This window comes from Cyrtonyx montezumae, unplaced genomic scaffold (assembly GCF_038088225.1).
Source record: "Cyrtonyx montezumae isolate F1298 unplaced genomic scaffold, pur_monq_1.0 scaffold_2, whole genome shotgun sequence".
NCBI classification, from domain to species: Eukaryota; Metazoa; Chordata; class Aves; order Galliformes; family Odontophoridae; genus Cyrtonyx; species Cyrtonyx montezumae.
In genome coordinates this window covers 16,619,584-16,636,369 of record NW_027071936.1, presented here as the reverse complement: position 1 = coordinate 16,636,369, position 16,786 = coordinate 16,619,584, and the positions used below count along the sequence as shown (strand labels likewise).

The following is a 16,786-nucleotide window of genomic DNA, read 5'->3' as shown; positions in this document are numbered from 1 at the left end:
TTTACGTTTTTTTTTTTTTTAAACAGTAAATTATTATCGTTTTCTTTTTTTGCCTTATTTCATTTCATCTCTGCAGCTCAGACATATAGGTTCAGTTTTAACCTTCTTGCTTCGTGGGAACCTAAATGCATTTACTGTTTTTTAGGAAGCAGTTTGTCCTACTTGATTGAAATGTTAGATTCTTGGCAGCAAGGATTCTATCCGTGTTGGCCAGAATTGTCAGGTTTGAAAAACAAATTCAGTTCTTGAATGGCAACTATTTATTCCAGCCAACTCAAAGAAGTTTGCTTTGTTGGTTGTGAGGAAGATGCTGTTTGAACTCTGCTTTCTGAAGAATAGAATTTTTTTTTTCTTGCAGGGCTTTGCTACTGACTTTTCTGCAGAAATGTATGTTTGTCTAATCCCACCCCAAAGCTTCTTCGAAAGATTATGCCAAAGTTCTATTTATTGACCACGATGTTTCATCCTTATTTTGTTCCCTAGACCTACTAGAGACTTGAGTTTCTGTAGACTCCGCCATCCTTATTTCTCAAGATCTATACTTCTGTTGAAGTTTGTAGTCTTTGAGCTATCACTGTTTTCAAATTTCATATGGGAAAGAGTAGAAGAGCACCCAGACTCAATGCATACGTTGCCTAACTGATACATTTCCTGTTTTATGCCCTGTCACCAGGGGTTGATGTGTATCCTAACAGATTTCTAGCTCAGACTGTGCCAGTGGTTTTACGAAAAATAGGTGTGTTGTAATCTGTTGTGTGTGCTTATGTAGGTTCTCAAAGTTTTTCTGCAGTTGGACCTTTAACTGTCTTGCTAACTGTGTGAAAGCTGAAATTATATTAATGTGAATAACTAGACAATGTTAAAAGCATGTTGTAAGTATTGCTTCTGTCTAGATAGTGTCTTCAGTTATTTTTTTTTTCATTCTGGAACTTCTTTTCCCCTTTCCCCGAGAGTTCTCTGGCCTGGTGCTTTAAGTGCTAAAATAAGTGGACAGCTGTTGGAGCTTACTTCAAGTATGGGAAAGCTATTTTGTTTTGTGGAAGTTCTTAGTTTTTTATAGGAGAGAAATGGTGAAAGTTTAGATGCGTGTCGCCACCACAGAGTCCAAACCTATTTCTGATCTTCAGGGAGCTGCACAATTCATTGCTTTGATAGTCATCCACACACTCTCCAGTGGAGAGTAGGGCATGTCTTCATTCTTGTTCTCAGTGGACTATGCTAAGAATGCGTTACAAAGTGTCAGCAGTCTTAAGAAAGACAGACCTTATGTGTAAGTGTACAGGTTACTCAGAAGGGAATTTGTGTTCATTTTGGATATTGTCAGTGCGCTTTCTCTTGCCTGTTCCAGCAGAACCTGGGAAGCATATAATGTATCTTTGTAATTCATTCTGTCGTTAATATTTTTCAGGGGTAAGGAACAAACTTATTTTATATGCAGCTGTGTTGTGGATGGATTTAATTTTGAATACAACTTAGTGTGGAGAAAAAAGTCTAACTGGTTAAACGGGAAATCTTGAACTAGTCTCATGTTCAAAGGTGTGCTTATATCTTCTTGGTATTCTTTTGAAATACAGAACGAACTCTTCTGGTCAGATGAAGAAAAACTTATTGAAATCTTGAGTCTTTGTCTTGTTGACCTAGTAAAAGCATATTTTGGCTTGTCGGTAGTAGGACATAGCAGAGCTGTGCAACGCACAAAATAATGAATCCAGTTTCCTTCTGTTTCTAGAATACGAAACAAACAAACAAAAAACCAACAAAAACTCAGCCATGTTTGTACATTGGTTCAGTTTTGCCTGAAGTGGGGTTGGTGCTTGATCACTCTGGAGATGGTGGGAGTTATTGTTTGCAGTTGTGAAAGAAATCATGGCAGACTGTTTTTAAAATGTTGTACATCACTTTGTTTCATGGAATCCTGAAAGAATCTATTGGAAAAACATTTTTTGGTTTCAAGAAACAACTTTTTTGCATTGTTTTTGTCCTACCATTTATCTCTCTTTTGCCTCTTATTTTTGTTCCTAAAAATATGTCTGTTGTTCATCTTTTCTCACACACCCCCCCCTTTTTACAGTGGTAATAGCTTTCAAGTCTTATGGCTGCAGTGTTGGTGCTTGTTGTCTGGTTGTTGTTGTTTTGTTGTTTCTTTTTATAAATCTTCACAGTTCCTTGCGAAAGTTTTTTGGAAAAAAATTCTCAAAGATATACCATTGGAGTCACCTGTGTTTTTGCTTTTATTTGTTTCTAGCACTTGATAGTTCATCTACTACTAGCAGTGCGTCCCCTGTTCCGAACAATTACGATGCCCTGGAAGGAGGTGGCTATCCAGGTGATCCATTTCCTGTTGCATGTGAATTCTGATTTGTTTGTTTAGTGTCTGCTGTCTGTGACTATTTTTTTCCCTCTTTCTGCTGTTGATTATTGTCAATCAGTAAACGAGTGAGAGGAATTACCTATATAAGGAATTAAGGAATAGAGTAGTGCTCAGAGAGATCAAACCTTGCTTTTTCAATCACTTCTCACGGCTTTAACAATGAAGTTGGAAAAAGAATTAAGTAAAATTCCCCTGTATCACAAGTCATATTTTACATAGTAACATTGAGGGTAGTGCTGAAAGTACACTCTGTGTGAAAGCTGGTATCTTTTTTTAGGTTATGTTGTGTGCCTGATGGTGTTGGCTTAGTAGCTTGTAATAGTTGACATGCACCATTGAAGTTTTGAGAGACCAAAGATAGCAGTTAGCAGAGAGAGTTGGATCAGGTTATTTTCTTTTTATTCTTCTGCATACAAAGAAAACTTGAAAAATGTAGATGGCGTGTTGCTTGTTTTTATCTTCCGAAATGTCAGGAATGCCAGGTTTATATTTTATGATCTTACTACCTCAGTCTTCAAATCTGTCATTTTGGGAGCAGGTGGCATGGGTGCTTGTAGCTGTGTTAGTCAATATTATGTTATAGATATTATTATTATAAATAACGGATTAATTTTGGGGGTGGGGGGGTCTGACCATCTAAGAATGTTACAGTAGTTTGCTTAGTTGATGGGTTCTTGTGTAAAGCAAAATCTGTCAGGTAAAATCCTGACACTGCTCTCCCTGTATGGTCTAGTTTGTGCAGTAAGGGCAGAAGAGGCATGACTGCAGGAGTATGAACTTTAATTTTCTGGCTAATAGAAAGCATTTCAATTTTGCTGAAAAGACATATTCTGAAAAGAGTTTATTCCTTTTGTTTTCCTCAAAGAGCCAGGATTAATTTATTATTTTCTTTACCCTGCCCATCTGAACTGTTTGAACCAAACCTAGGTTCTTAGGGGTTGGTTTTTTTGAGTGATTCACATGCCACTTCTCTCCAGATTTTACTAAGCCTAAATTATTCTGTATCTTACCTTCCATTTGAAAGCATTAAATTCAAAAGAGTAGTGGTGTGTTTGTTTATTTGTTTTTACAGCTGTTACATTTTCTATGGGTTGAGAACTGTCTATTACTTTCTTTTTAACCTTTTAAGAATTTTAAGACCAAATTCTTCTGCAGGAATAGACAGGAGGGACTTGGATTTCTTCAAGAAAAGCACTTTGTATATAGGGATTAGTTCTTTCACCTCAGTGTTATGTTTTAAAAGTATTCATAAATGACTAGAGGAGAAACTAATCATCAATGGTAAATCTTGCAATATAGTATTAGGTACAAGGCTGTATGAGGGTGGCTTTTGTTATGCTGATTTTTTTCCCTCATTTAATTGAAATACTTGTCGTTTTAAAAGCTGTGGCGTTTTTGGTGGTTTTTATTTTTATTGTTGAATGACATCTGAAAGTTTTGAGTAGTAGATAAACAGGTCTGGGGTCATCTTCCTGTGTATAACCCCTTTAAGCATCGGCTGCAGTAGACGTGCTTTCTAATAGTTTATTTATGTGATCATTGCAGATTAAAATCTTGAAGGATTATGCAAAAATTATAAATGGTAAAAGTGTTGCTTGTTAAAATGCATTTAGGAGTTGATGTTTTAACTAGGAAATAAGGAATAAATAAGTGATATTGAATATCTGTGGGATATTTTTGTCCTTCCAGAGACACGCTCTGTGACCAGCAGTCCAGTTCCTACTCCACCAGCCCCTCAAACACCCAAAACCTCTAAGCCCTTTGGTTATGGATATCCAACACTGCAGCCTGCCTACCAAAATACTGCACCAGCTGCTCCTGTGCAGCCCACTAATCCAAGCCACCATCCTGGGTTTCAGCATTATCCACAGGTTCATATTATTTTTTGGAAAGTTACTTGATGTAACAAGAAGTCTTTTCTGTATATTTCTTTTTAATATTTTATATTTACAGTAAACCAGTAAATGCTGAGTGTAATGCTGATGTCCTCACTCTGTCTTTCTTGGAAGGCTTTTGAACTGAAATTTGAAGTGTGTCGCCAACTAATAAAACGTTTCCGTTCTACTTTACCAGTTATTAATAGCAGCTACAACTTTAAGATTTATTGTTCTAAAGATCTATACTTCATTGATGGAAACAATAAGCTAGGTCCGCTTACACCAATAAGTCCAGATGAAAGAGCTCTGCAAAATCAGGGGCATGATGTTGCTGGTTCCTGCTCCTGTTCTGCTCTTCTGGTACCCAAGAGCATCAAACACCCAAATAGCTGTGTACCCGTTCCCATTGACAGTGCAAAGAAGTGTGTGTGTGTAAAGGCACGTAGAAAACCAAACCTAATCATTTGTATATGCTGCTTTTTCTCTAATAGTGCCCAGCAAGCAAATGTCTCCAAAACTGCTGTTTTTAGTGATCAGAATTCCTTATTGAGCTAAGCATAATACCTTAAGAAAGCACGTAGTAGCCAAAAGTGAGGCCTTTGATTTTTACAAAAGTAGTGTAAAATATGATGAATACAGAAAACGCTAAAAAAAAACTTTAATATAAATAAATAAATGAACTACTCTGTTCAGTATAGCTTTGTCTGCACATATATATTTTTGGTGTGCTATTTTAGGGAAATCAAATGCCACTAACTTGAGTACTGCAGTTATTAATTTGGAAAACATATGGCTTAGTGATCTTTTTAAGAAGTGTTACTCATTTTTATTATTACGATAGCTTAGTTTGAATTCACATGTCTTATGTAATGAATCTGAAGCTGTTTCAAATTTAAGAAAGGAAACCTCAAAGCTTATCCTAATTTTGTCTTCCTAAGCTTGCATGAACATAAAACTGGCAAAGCATATTATGAAATACTAGACTTCACTTTTTTTGAGGAGACACAGGAAGAAGAGAGCAATTTGGCTTCCAATCGTGTATCAGGTATTTTATGGCAAAGATAGAGTTAGGTTCTTTTCAAGAGCACACAGTAAAAGCATAAAAAATTGCTGGGTGCAGGAAGGGAAATTTCAGTTGTATGTATAAAATGTAAATCTTTCAGGATGGGGCTGGGGAAGCACTAGAACAGGTTATACTATGAAGTCTTCCATCCTTTGGCACTTCGAGAATTTACCTGGTCAAGGCTGTGAGCATCTGTTAGCCCTGCTTGGTCAGAGAGTTTTGGACTGCCAGACCTGAAGTGCCTTCTAACCTAACCTTTTCTCTTCTTCTGTGCTGGTTTCAATATTTAAAAATAAATAAATAAATAAATAAATAAATTAAATAGATATATAGGAAGGAAAAAATATATAGGTATATAGAAAGAAAAAAATTTCCTTAGTCTTTCTAGTTAGGGTACTTATGCCTGGAAAGCTTTAAGGATTGTATATGACTTCCAGTGACGGTTTTTGTATTGTGTTTGAATTTGGCCCTGTGGAACATATTTTAAGTTACTGCTGTGAAACTATCGTCTTGTGTGTTTGGTTTTGTTGTTATTACTACTGAGGTATCTTTTTTTAATAGAGTTCTGGAAAAATTGGAGTTACAATAGGAGTTAAGACAGTCGTGTGTGTACATAACTACATGTTTATCTGTTTGCAATGCTCTTGGGGCCTTTTGTTTTGTTTTGTTTTTTTCAGCAATATCCAGGTGTGAACCAGCTGTCCTCTTCCTTAGGAGGGTTAAGTCTGCAGCATTCTCAGCAGCCAGAAAGCTTGAGACCTGTAAACCTTACACAAGATAGAAATATTTTACCCGTATCTTCAGTTCCAGCTCCTGTGCCGAACTTGAATTCTGATCTTAGGAAATTAAACTGCAGTCCAGAGTAAGTATACTGTGTCTTAAAGAACATGCTACGTGCTTCAGTGATGACTTACATATTTTTTTGATGTTACAAGTAATTATAAGCAGACTACTATTTTGAAATCTTTGTAGTAGTATAACTTCCTCCTCTTGAAAATAAGTTTATCCCCTGCATCTGCATGCGAAACTTGAAGCTGTCTTGCCAGCAGAATGCTTTATATCCAGCGTGAGTAGGTTACTTATTAAAACAAGAAGAAACCTCTTCCATCTTTGCCCGATGTTATCCATTTTAAAATAAATAAAAGAATACATACTAAAACACGTTAACATCATGCAGTTCCATTTCATGGCATTTCTTTTATATTGCATGGGATTTTGTTACTGAAAACTATCATGATCATACCTTAATATACTAAATAAGCTGTGAGTATGTTCAACCATTTTAATACTGCAAATACGATGAATACTTTTACTTCCAGTTAACATTCATCTGCTATCTGTAGTCAGGTACACCTCAGGTACAGAAATTGTTGTCCCCCCAAATGTCTTACTTCTAATGAAGAGAGCTATATGTTCATTGCTCCAGATTAACTCTTATGACTGCCTTATTGGTAATGCGTGGTCCCACCTGAGAACAGTTCAGAAGTGAGAATCTCAGAATCAGGCATGGAAGGCTGTACAGTGCTGTTGATGCTTTGGGTTTCTTTAGTACTACTTTTAATTTGAAATCAGTCCTGTACTTCGCATTGAATGAATGATAAAGATTTTGATTGGCTCAGTACTTTAGATACACTTCTGCTGTTTTCTTACATCGATTTTGCTTTCCTGGACTAATGAATGCTGGATTCCTTCTGTAGTTCCCTCCTTTAAAAAAAAAATAAAATCTTGAGAGTGAGAAAAACCTGTCATTTCAAATTGAATATTGTACTTAAAACAGTTCTTTTTCATTTCAAGTTTGCTTGGCTGTATTTGCATTGCTGAACTACATAAGTGATGTAGAGGAGTCTTCTTCAGTTCTTCTGAAAGTTTTTTTTTTTTTTTAAATCCTTTTCCATTGCTCTTTAAATCAGTTTTGTGAAACGTAAGTGTTCTTAAATTTCAGAATTCTTTAAAATCCAGTGTTAACCCAATGTTTTTAGCATCTCTTAAAATTCATTTTCAACAAAATGCTTTTATTTCATTTCAGTTCATTTCGATGTACGTTGACAAATATTCCACAGACACAGGCTTTGTTAAACAAAGCTAAACTTCCTTTGGGTTTACTGCTGCATCCCTTCAGAGACTTAACGGTAAAGTAGCTTACTTTTTTAGTACATATATTTAATAGATTTTAATATCCTTTTTGGATCAGACAGAATAAGGTACAGTGACCTTTAATTGCTAAATTAACAGAAGTTGTAAGAAAAAAAAGTTTGGTTATTAAAAGGGCATTTAAACCTTGAAATTCCTGTCTCATTGAAATTCATAAGGGAAAAGCTGGGGATTTGCCCTTTGTTTTATTTTTTTTTTATTGTTGAAATGGCAAATAAAGATTTGTTTGCCAGTGGTTTTCAGGAGTTCTGAATTGAAGTTTTGAGTGTGGAGGTCAAAACACCTTTTGAGATGTTTACAGTGCTTTCTTGAAAAGTAATGTTAACATGACAGTGTTTCTCACACCAGTAATATGGGCAGTAAATGCTACACGTGATATAAGATTGGAAGTTTGGAGCTGTGTTGAGAACTGTTGAGCCGTTCCATTTCACCTACCTTGTTTTTAATTATGTAAAAAGGTCAATATCTTCTGCAGCTTTTTTTTTGTTATACCTGCATAGCCATATTGTTGTAGCTGTCTAATTATATTAAAGATAGTACATAAGATTAATGAGTTTGGATTAAGATAATTGGAATTATTACTTATACAAGGTGTTTAATAGGTGTTGTTACACACTGTGAGAATAGTCTAGGAAAGATAATGAAGGATGATAGAATGTCTAGGCTTTTGAAGCTTTTATATGATGTATCGCATAGTAATGGTCTTCATAAAACGTATTATCTATCTTTGTAACAATGTTTTATTATTTCCTTTTAGCAATTACCAGTGATAACATCAAGCACAATAGTGAGATGCAGGTCTTGCAGGACGTATATCAACCCTTTTGTTTCTTTCATTGATCAAAGGAGGTGGAAATGCAATTTATGCTATAGAGTTAATGATGGTAAGTTTTGTAACAAAAAGCTTGCATTAACATGATGTATGTCTTGCACTTGGGTTGTATCACTCCAGGGGGTACTCTTTAGTAGATTAAAACGTTAGTATTCCTAAGATGCTTTTTAAATATCTTGTTGTCGAATATTATGCATTTCCTAAGAAAAAGATCATTTTGGAATTCTGTGGGAGACTCAGGATGTAATGAAATTACCCTGACTTATTTGTGCAATAAAATAAAATTATTCCACTGACTGCTGTGACTGCTGTTGTAATATGCAACTGGAAGGATGATGACAGCTAAATACTGTGTGCAGTCTAAGCCAGATTTTATGATAAGCTGTAGAGTTTGACCCTTGTTGTGAAAGATTCTATTTGCATTCGTTTTTAGAAAGTTTGGCTTACGTTACTGTTGAAAATTAAAGCTTCTTTAGTTTCTAATTCTTTAACTTTGATGTTGTATGGGATGCTTTAATTGTCATATATCCTTAATGTGAACATTATTTCTGTTAATAATTGGAATCTGTGTTGATGTTAGCAGTCGTTCTTATTTGCTTACAAGTGTATAAATTCTGGAAACTTTTTTTTCCTAGTTCCTGAAGAATTTATGTATAATCCTCTGACCCGATCTTATGGAGAGCCACACAAACGGCCCGAGGTTCAAAATTCTACAGTGGAATTCATTGCTTCCTCTGACTATATGGTAATAAATAACACTTTTGTGGTGAACTTCCACAAAATTGCACATAAATGTGCTTGAAGTTAACATTGAACGTGACATGTTGCTCAGGTGGTATGTAGTAATTTTCCTATAAAGGTACTTGAAGACCAAGGAATTCTTAAAGTTTGTATTCATTTTGAGTTTTGGCAAGTGCATATATTCAGTCCAGTACGGTTTAATATTGCATAGTCTGTTTTGATTACCGTGCAGTGTAGTTTCTGGATTGTTTCCCTCGTTGTGGAGTGGTTTTGAAAAGTTGATAGTGAAATTACGAGAGAGCTGGTTCCAGTTATTATGTTTCCGACCAGTAATCAGCCTGTAAGTGTTGTCATAGTAGTCTTGTCTCCAAGAATGATAAACTAAGCTTGGAAAATGGCCCTGTTAATAATGACAGTAGTAACTGCAGCTAAAATAAACTGTTCTTTTGAAACAGAATTAGAATACTGTAGCCAAGATGTTTGGGAAGGAATAAGCATGGCTTGCTATGTAGATGTCAGTAGACTCTTTTTAGCACAGAATAATGTATTGTGTTGTCCACATTTTCAAAGACCCGCGATGTTTGGAAGAGCAAATTCTATATCTGGAAGAAAATCCTGTTGCATGAGTTTCGCATTGGAAGGAGAGTCTAACAGATTGGATTTTTGCTCTGAAAAATACCATTGTACACATACCATAAATGAGGATCATTAACCACTGGGAATTGCATAAAAAATTTATTCACCTGACTATTAGTTGTTTAATGTTATTGTTTGTTATGACGTGTAGCTTGCATTATTTCTAAATAATCCCTTTGTCCCCTTTGTATTGACTAAAGTTCTTTAACATTTCTTTAAACATGATTTTTGATTTTTTTATTTGATTTTTTTTATTATGTTTTTTTACTTTGTAGCTTCGTCCTCCTCAGCCTGCGGTATATTTATTTGTTTTAGATGTCTCTCATAATGCAGTGGATGCTGGATATTTGACAATAGTCTGCAATTCATTGCTGGAAAACCTAGACAAGTAAGAATATAAATCATCTTTTAAAATCAGCTAACAAATGATTCTGAACAATAGTAACCCAAGTTTTGAGGAAAACTTGCATGTGCTGTTTAAATGAGCTGTCCTTAAGGGACAGAAGTTTATGGGATTCTGAAATAAGTTTATGAAATGAAACGTTCACGTCTTAAAAACAAGAACAGAAATTATAAAAAATAAAACCCTCCAGCTGAGAGCTGTCTTCCCATTCTGTGATTAAAGGTGGAAGAATAATTTAACTGTAATTTCTAATAATATGTACAAAGATCTAAAGTGCTTGTTTATTCCTCGAAACAGCAAAAATGATTAAATTACAGAGATTGACAGATCTTTATATGCTGAAACAGCTGAGGTGCTACATAATAAAATGTTGTGACAGCTCATGTGAGGCTACCTAGTTGCACTTTATGGTCAGTTTGGGTATTAGATCAGTAAGCTTTGTATACCTATACCACCTTCTCTGTTTTCCTCGTTTTTTGCACTGGAACAATGTCTAGAATTTTTGTTAGTGCTTTTTGTGGGAGAAGCGAAGAACTTCACCTTTCAAAAACTAATTTGCATCTTGTGGAAGCCTCTCTTCGGAAATTCTTTTCCACAATGGCTTATTAGGAAACTTTTTATCCATTTTGATGAAGACGCCCACACATACATAAAATTTTTCACTTGCAAGTACTATATTAGTCTCTATTCAGAGTTCTATTTTTAGGAAAAATCATAAAATCCCATGCAGAGCCTATACAAAAATCAGTATTAATCAATTAATTTGTGTCCAGATGGCAAGAATATTTTTTTGCCGCTTTCTTTTGTTCTAAGTCAAGATTTTCACCACTTACTGATGCCTTTTTTATTGTATTTTCAAGATTGAATTTAGTTTTCCTTTGTGCTTCTAATGCCATGTTTAAGAATATGGTCCATGGGATAAATTAATTACATTGAACTGAAGATATAGTATTTTAATTTAGAGGTATTCTCTCAGTACACAAGCAAATAGAGGTTTTCTTTAGGGTCACAGAATAATGAAGATTATAAAAGAGCGCTAGGATCCTGTAGTGCAGCTGAGAGCTCTCCTTTTCTATTCCCTTTTCACCATTGTAAGTTAACTGATTAACATCGACATCAGCTAAAGCTGTGTGTATGTATGTATGTATATATGTATATATATATATATATACATATACATATATATGTTCTTTATGAGTGAGAAATGTAGGGCCTAATAGTTGCCTTTTTCTTCTACTAATGCTTAGGCTGCCTGGAGATTCAAGAACAAGAATAGGATTCATAACATTTGACAGCACTGTTCAGTTTTACAACTTGCAAGAAGGTTTATCTCAGCCTCAGATGCTCATTGTTTCAGACATAGATGGTAAGTATCAATAAAGTGGAAACAAATCTTTGAGAAGCTACTTTTTTTTTTCCCTCTAGGAGAGAGATTTGAGTCTCTTAAAGTACCTCCCGGTACTAGGTCAATTTTATTAAATTCCTAGGGAATATATTTTTCAAAAAGAACCATACACTATCTACAGAACAGTTCATGCTTAAACAGTGAAAATCAAATATTAATTTTGCTTTGAATACAGCGAGCTTTGTAAAGGTTACTTATCTCCAGGATAGTATCAGAAAAGTAGATCTTACTGGTTACTGCAGTGAGCAATGGAATGCTTTGTTCTATTTTAATGTTGTTTTTTCTTGATTAACCTTTTTCCCTTCTCTCTACAGATATTTTCCTACCTACACCAGATGGTTTACTAGTAAATCTCCATGAAAGCAAAGAGGTATGGTTACTCAAAATTAGCTCATGGCAGTTCAGCAGTTAAACATTCAAAAGTTCCTTTTAAACTTGGAATTCAAAACTATCTGCATAATTTGTAAACGTAATGTTACTTTCTAGTTATAAAAATATATTACACTTTTTAAAGTTACAGTTTTGTTTTCCCCTATGGAAGCTAAGCTCAGCTATTTGATGCCGATTGCTATAGCAATACAACTTTTTAGAAATAGCAGAAAATACTAAGCTTGCAGATCTCATAAACAGCTTTTAATCTGTTTTGCAGCTGATAAAAGATCTATTGAATGCATTACCAAATATGTTCACTAACACAAGAGAAACGCACAGCGCCTTGGGCTCTGCTCTTCAGGCTGCATTTAAGCTGATGTCTCCAACGGGAGGTCGGATATCTGTTTTTCAAACTCAGTTACCATCTTTGGGTGCAGGGCTTTTGCATTCCAGAGAAGATCCCAATCAAAGATCAAGCACAAAGGTATAAAATCTTAGTTATACTTCTCAGGAGGCCAATGACGATGTTTCTGACTTGGCTTAGCTTGCAAACCATTACTGCAGTTCGCTAGATCTTAAATGCACAAAAAGTTAATGAGTATGTATAATCACTAATTTAAACATGCATTTCTGGTATTGTGAATGAATTGTCCTCTGGGCCTTCGGTCTGTAACTTTTCTTGACAGGGAAGAGAATCTGCAAGTATCTCACTCCATTTGCCATCAGCTTGGGCTTTGAATATACATAACGTGAAAGTATTGATCTGTAAGCTTTAAACATGACTTCTTAATGTCAAAAACCAATATCTTTTAAATGTGTAATTACCTTAAATTGTATTCATGTGTGTAAATTTCTCTAAGAGGTTTAAAAATGCTTGTAAAGATGAACTGAAGTAACACGCAACATAAGATTTTATTTTAAAATGCCTGTGAAGAATTGCTTACAGGTAGCTTTTGCTATTGAAACTGTTGTTTCTTAATGCCTTAGTGTGGAACAGTCAGTGTCCTAACTCTTTCCTGTGTAACTTTTTCACCCAAGGTGGTCCAGCATCTTGGTCCAGCAACAGATTTTTATAAAAAATTGGCATTGGACTGCTCCGGCCAGCAGACTGCTGTGGATTTATTTCTCTTAAGTTCACAATATTCTGATCTTGCTTCCCTTGGTAAGGAGTACTTAATGTATGTATTTATTCCTTCCACAGTGTTTGTCTTAGAAGGCACAGGCTGCTTCAGGAATTCTTTAATTGCATCACTCATTTTGTACTTCTGTAAATGCGGCTAATACTGCAGAGGCGTTGACTTTGAAGTTGATATCAGTAAAGAACAGGAGCATTGGATTAGTGGTATCAAAGACAGTTCATTCTGAGATCTCGGGTTTAAGCTTGAAAGTACTCTGCTACTCAAAAAGAGAAGACAGTCTGGTGGCAGGAAGTGAATGAAGTTTAATCAGAGGGGAGAACTGCGAGCTGTTCTCAGTATTAAACGAAAATGTGTCTCTTTGCACACCCTTGTTTGATAGGGCAGGCAACCCATGTTTACTTGTGCATGCACTCCTGTCTTAGTTGCTGAAGGTAGATTAGGATGTTGAAGTTGATGTATAATCAGGTCATTGCGTATTGAAGTGACTTACTGCTGTCTTCAGTGAACTGCGTCACAGACAGTTCTTGTCTTACAGATGTAGCTCTCATCAGGAGGAAGGTCAATACAGATGTGGCTTGTGGAATGTTGTGTGCAATTTTTATGTCTTGACCTCGTGGCTTACCTGTTGACGATATATTTTTATCCTTCACAGCTTGCATGTCCAAGTATTCTGCAGGGTGCATCTATTATTATCCATCTTTCCACCATAGCCACAATCCCGCTCAGGCTGAAAAGTTGCAAAAAGACCTTAAAAGATACCTTACCAGGAAGATAGGATTTGAGGCAGTTATGCGCATAAGATGTACAAAAGGTACGTTAGAATGCTGTTGCATGTGGGAAAGTTGATGCAAACATTTTAATTGTTATTTTGGTTCTATGAGTTTGTGTGCTCTTCTTTCAGTGAAGAAGATTTTCACAACTTCTACGGCAACTGTTACATTAGCATTTTCCATTTGGATAACAGAGGGTTTTTTGTTTTTTGCTTTGTTTAGTTAAGATGGCACCACTTCGTTTTAAACTTAGTTGAAATGATTAGTGTAAGAGCAGTGATCAATTTGGAATGTTCAGAATTGAACGTGAAATCTGCAGGATCGCTCCTAAATGTCTAATGATTCATGAAATAATTGATTCTGCTTAATATTTGGAATAAATATTTCCGTATTTTTGAAGATGGAGAACTGTGGGCTTTAAATATTCACCAGAGTTTTTTCACACTGTTAACCTTACTGTCTGAATTATTTGATCTACTTCTAGGTCTTTCCATACACACTTTTCATGGGAACTTTTTTGTCCGATCTACTGATTTATTGTCCCTTGCCAATGTCAATCCTGATGCTGGGTTTGCAGTACAAATGTCCATTGAGGAGAGTCTGACTGACACATCTTTAGCTTGTTTTCAAACAGCTCTTCTGTACACTTCCAGCAAAGGTAAAGAGATTTCAAATGAATTGGCCACCGTTTGTGCTTGTTTTGTTCTTATTATAATGTTTGTATAGCTAGTTCCATACTAGCTAGTGAATACTTTAGAGCATTTCAGAATTGAAGACAAGGATAGGAGATGATGATGCAGCTAATTCCTGACTGATGTTTTTACAAAGAGTTTGTGTCTTGGATGGGAGGAAATGCACTGTAACAAGGGGATTTGTGCATCATCTGCTACCAGTGGATATTGTGTGACAATTCCTACCTTTTTTTTTTTGTAGGTGAACGTCGAATTCGAGTGCACACACTTTGCTTGCCTGTAGTAAATTCACTGACTGACGTATATGCAGGAGCTGATGTGCAAGCGGTTGTATGCCTCTTAGCAAACATGGGTGAGTACAGGTCAGAAAGATTAAAATATCTTTTCTTATGTTCTGTTTAAACAGAGTATTGACTGAAACCTGGCTATTCCCTTTCCTGCTTGTTTTCCTTTGCTTAAATAAGAAAGGAGCAAGATAGGAGTACTTCTAGCACTCTTTTCTCTGTTAGTTTCCTGTCATTGCTGGATTGAGGAGTCTTGCTTGTCACCTACTTGTTGGTCACAAGTAGCTGTTTCATTGGTTGATGTCTGCCATTGATCTGAGCCATTGAATCTTGCTCTGTGCGAGACTCTAGTGTATGGCAAATAAGTTAGAAAAAAAGGAATAGTACTTTCGTGTCTTCTCTGAAATGTGCATTCAGTCCAGCAGGTGGCGTCCTTCTCCAACCAAAAGATAGCAAAGTAACACTTAAGTTGCCTTAAGCATTGTGCCATTGAAGTGATGAGGAAAAAATGGGTCTGTATAGGACAGATGAAATATATTGTTAGAAATATATTGTTAGAACTCCTCAAGAATGGGAATGAGGGAGTACAGACCAACATGGTGCTTTTTTTTGTTTGTTTGTTTTTGTTTTTTTTTTTTCCTCTGAGCATCATAAAAGGGAGTTTCTGTATGGAAAATGGAATCAATCAAGTCAACTTTATTTTATTATTCCTTCTAATCCAACAGCCGTGGATCGCTCGGTTTCATCTAGTCTTCCAGATGCAAGAGGTGCCTTAGTAAATGCTGTGGTAGACTCTTTGTCAGCGTATATGTCGACTGCCTCAAACCTGCAGCAGTCTATGCTGGTAGCACCAAATTCCCTCAAGTTGTTTCCACTCTATGTTTTGGCTCTTCTCAAGCAGGTGTGTATAAGCTAATGGTATTGATGTTTGCTTCATGGTTCAATTTGAGTAATTTTTCACCTAGCTCAAGCAATGTCAGTCTTATAATTATCCAAAACTGTATAAATATATATATATATATATATATATATATATATATAGAGAGAGAGAGAGAGAGAGAGATGTATATTTTAAATGAACTTGCAGGATTGAAACAAGACAACTTAATTAGCTTTCTTTAAATTATTAGTTCCAGAAAAGGTTTTTGTTTTACTTGATTTTGTAGTTTTTATTATGTATTTTAGTATTTATTTCACTGTGTGTATGTTTTATATATAAAAAAAATAACTGATTCTCGAGTTTTTGGCAACTAAATACTGTTGCCAAAGGGATTGTTGTAAGCCATTTAATAAGTAATTCATTTAATTTTCAGAAGAAAACAAATAGTTTTTGGTGCGTATTCTTTGTACTTTCATTTACTAAGAAGGAAAATTAGTTTCCATAAATCATTACAGAAGAAGCAAAAGGAACTATTTTAATGTTATTGTAAAAATAGTTACTACTTTTTTTTTCTAAGAAATAACTTAGTTTTTTTGTATCAAAACTCATGACTTGCATATAATGAGAGCTTACCACTGTTTTTATCTTCAGTGAATCTCTTAGCTTTAAGAGCGTTGTGTTCTTTCTTATTACAAACAAATCTTTATGTAAGTTCAATAGGGAACCTGATGTAATTATTTATTTTCTTTGATGTAGAGGTGACTTTAGTGTCTTAATATACTGATTAGGACTTTTTAACCACTTAGGTAAGTAAGAGTGGATAAAAAAAAGCCAGACCATTTAGTATCAGGGGAATCCATGTGAAAGATGGATTAGAAGTAAAAGGGACTGTGAAAATAATTAGCTTAGAGCAGTTTTATAATTATCTTCATTAACAATAATAAAAAAGCCTGAAGTAAAGGAAAAACTGGAAATGGAAGAAAAAAAAAAAGACTGGCATATATAGCTTTGGTAGAGAAGTGAATTTGTATTTTGATTGTAGGAATATTGTTCTCCATTCAGTCAGGTGCTTTGTCTGTAGTGTTGTTTCTCACAGCAGTAGTTTACCAATTGTTTCTGAAAAAAAACAACAACTGAAATGTTAAGATAACTTGTATCTTATAACTTTCC

At 35.2% G+C, this 16,786-nt stretch overlaps 1 protein-coding gene across 4 annotated transcripts in view; it reads left to right on the top strand.

The window, feature by feature from the left end:
• Positions 1–16,786, top strand: part of SEC24B (SEC24 homolog B, COPII coat complex component) — a 108,745-nt gene that overhangs the window by 17,657 nt on the left and 74,302 nt on the right. For 3 of the 4 annotated variants that reach the window (XM_065736488.1, XM_065736487.1, XM_065736486.1), the window contains 15 exons: positions 2,246–2,326; positions 4,061–4,242; positions 5,989–6,173; positions 7,338–7,440; positions 8,220–8,346; positions 8,930–9,039; positions 9,947–10,059; positions 11,322–11,440; positions 11,794–11,849; positions 12,129–12,335; positions 12,890–13,013; positions 13,643–13,801; positions 14,245–14,418; positions 14,694–14,804; positions 15,462–15,637. In XM_065736488.1, the coding sequence (XP_065592560.1) occupies positions 2,246–2,326; positions 4,061–4,242; positions 5,989–6,173; positions 7,338–7,440; positions 8,220–8,346; positions 8,930–9,039; positions 9,947–10,059; positions 11,322–11,440; positions 11,794–11,849; positions 12,129–12,335; positions 12,890–13,013; positions 13,643–13,801; positions 14,245–14,418; positions 14,694–14,804; positions 15,462–15,637 (2,027 nt within the window). Of the gene's footprint in view, positions 1–2,245; positions 2,327–4,060; positions 4,243–5,988; positions 6,174–7,337; positions 7,441–8,219; positions 8,347–8,929; positions 9,040–9,946; positions 10,060–11,321; positions 11,441–11,793; positions 11,850–12,128; positions 12,336–12,889; positions 13,014–13,642; positions 13,802–14,244; positions 14,419–14,693; positions 14,815–15,461; positions 15,638–16,786 lie in introns of those variants that run through there. The other variant, XM_065736489.1, reaches the window with a different exon arrangement.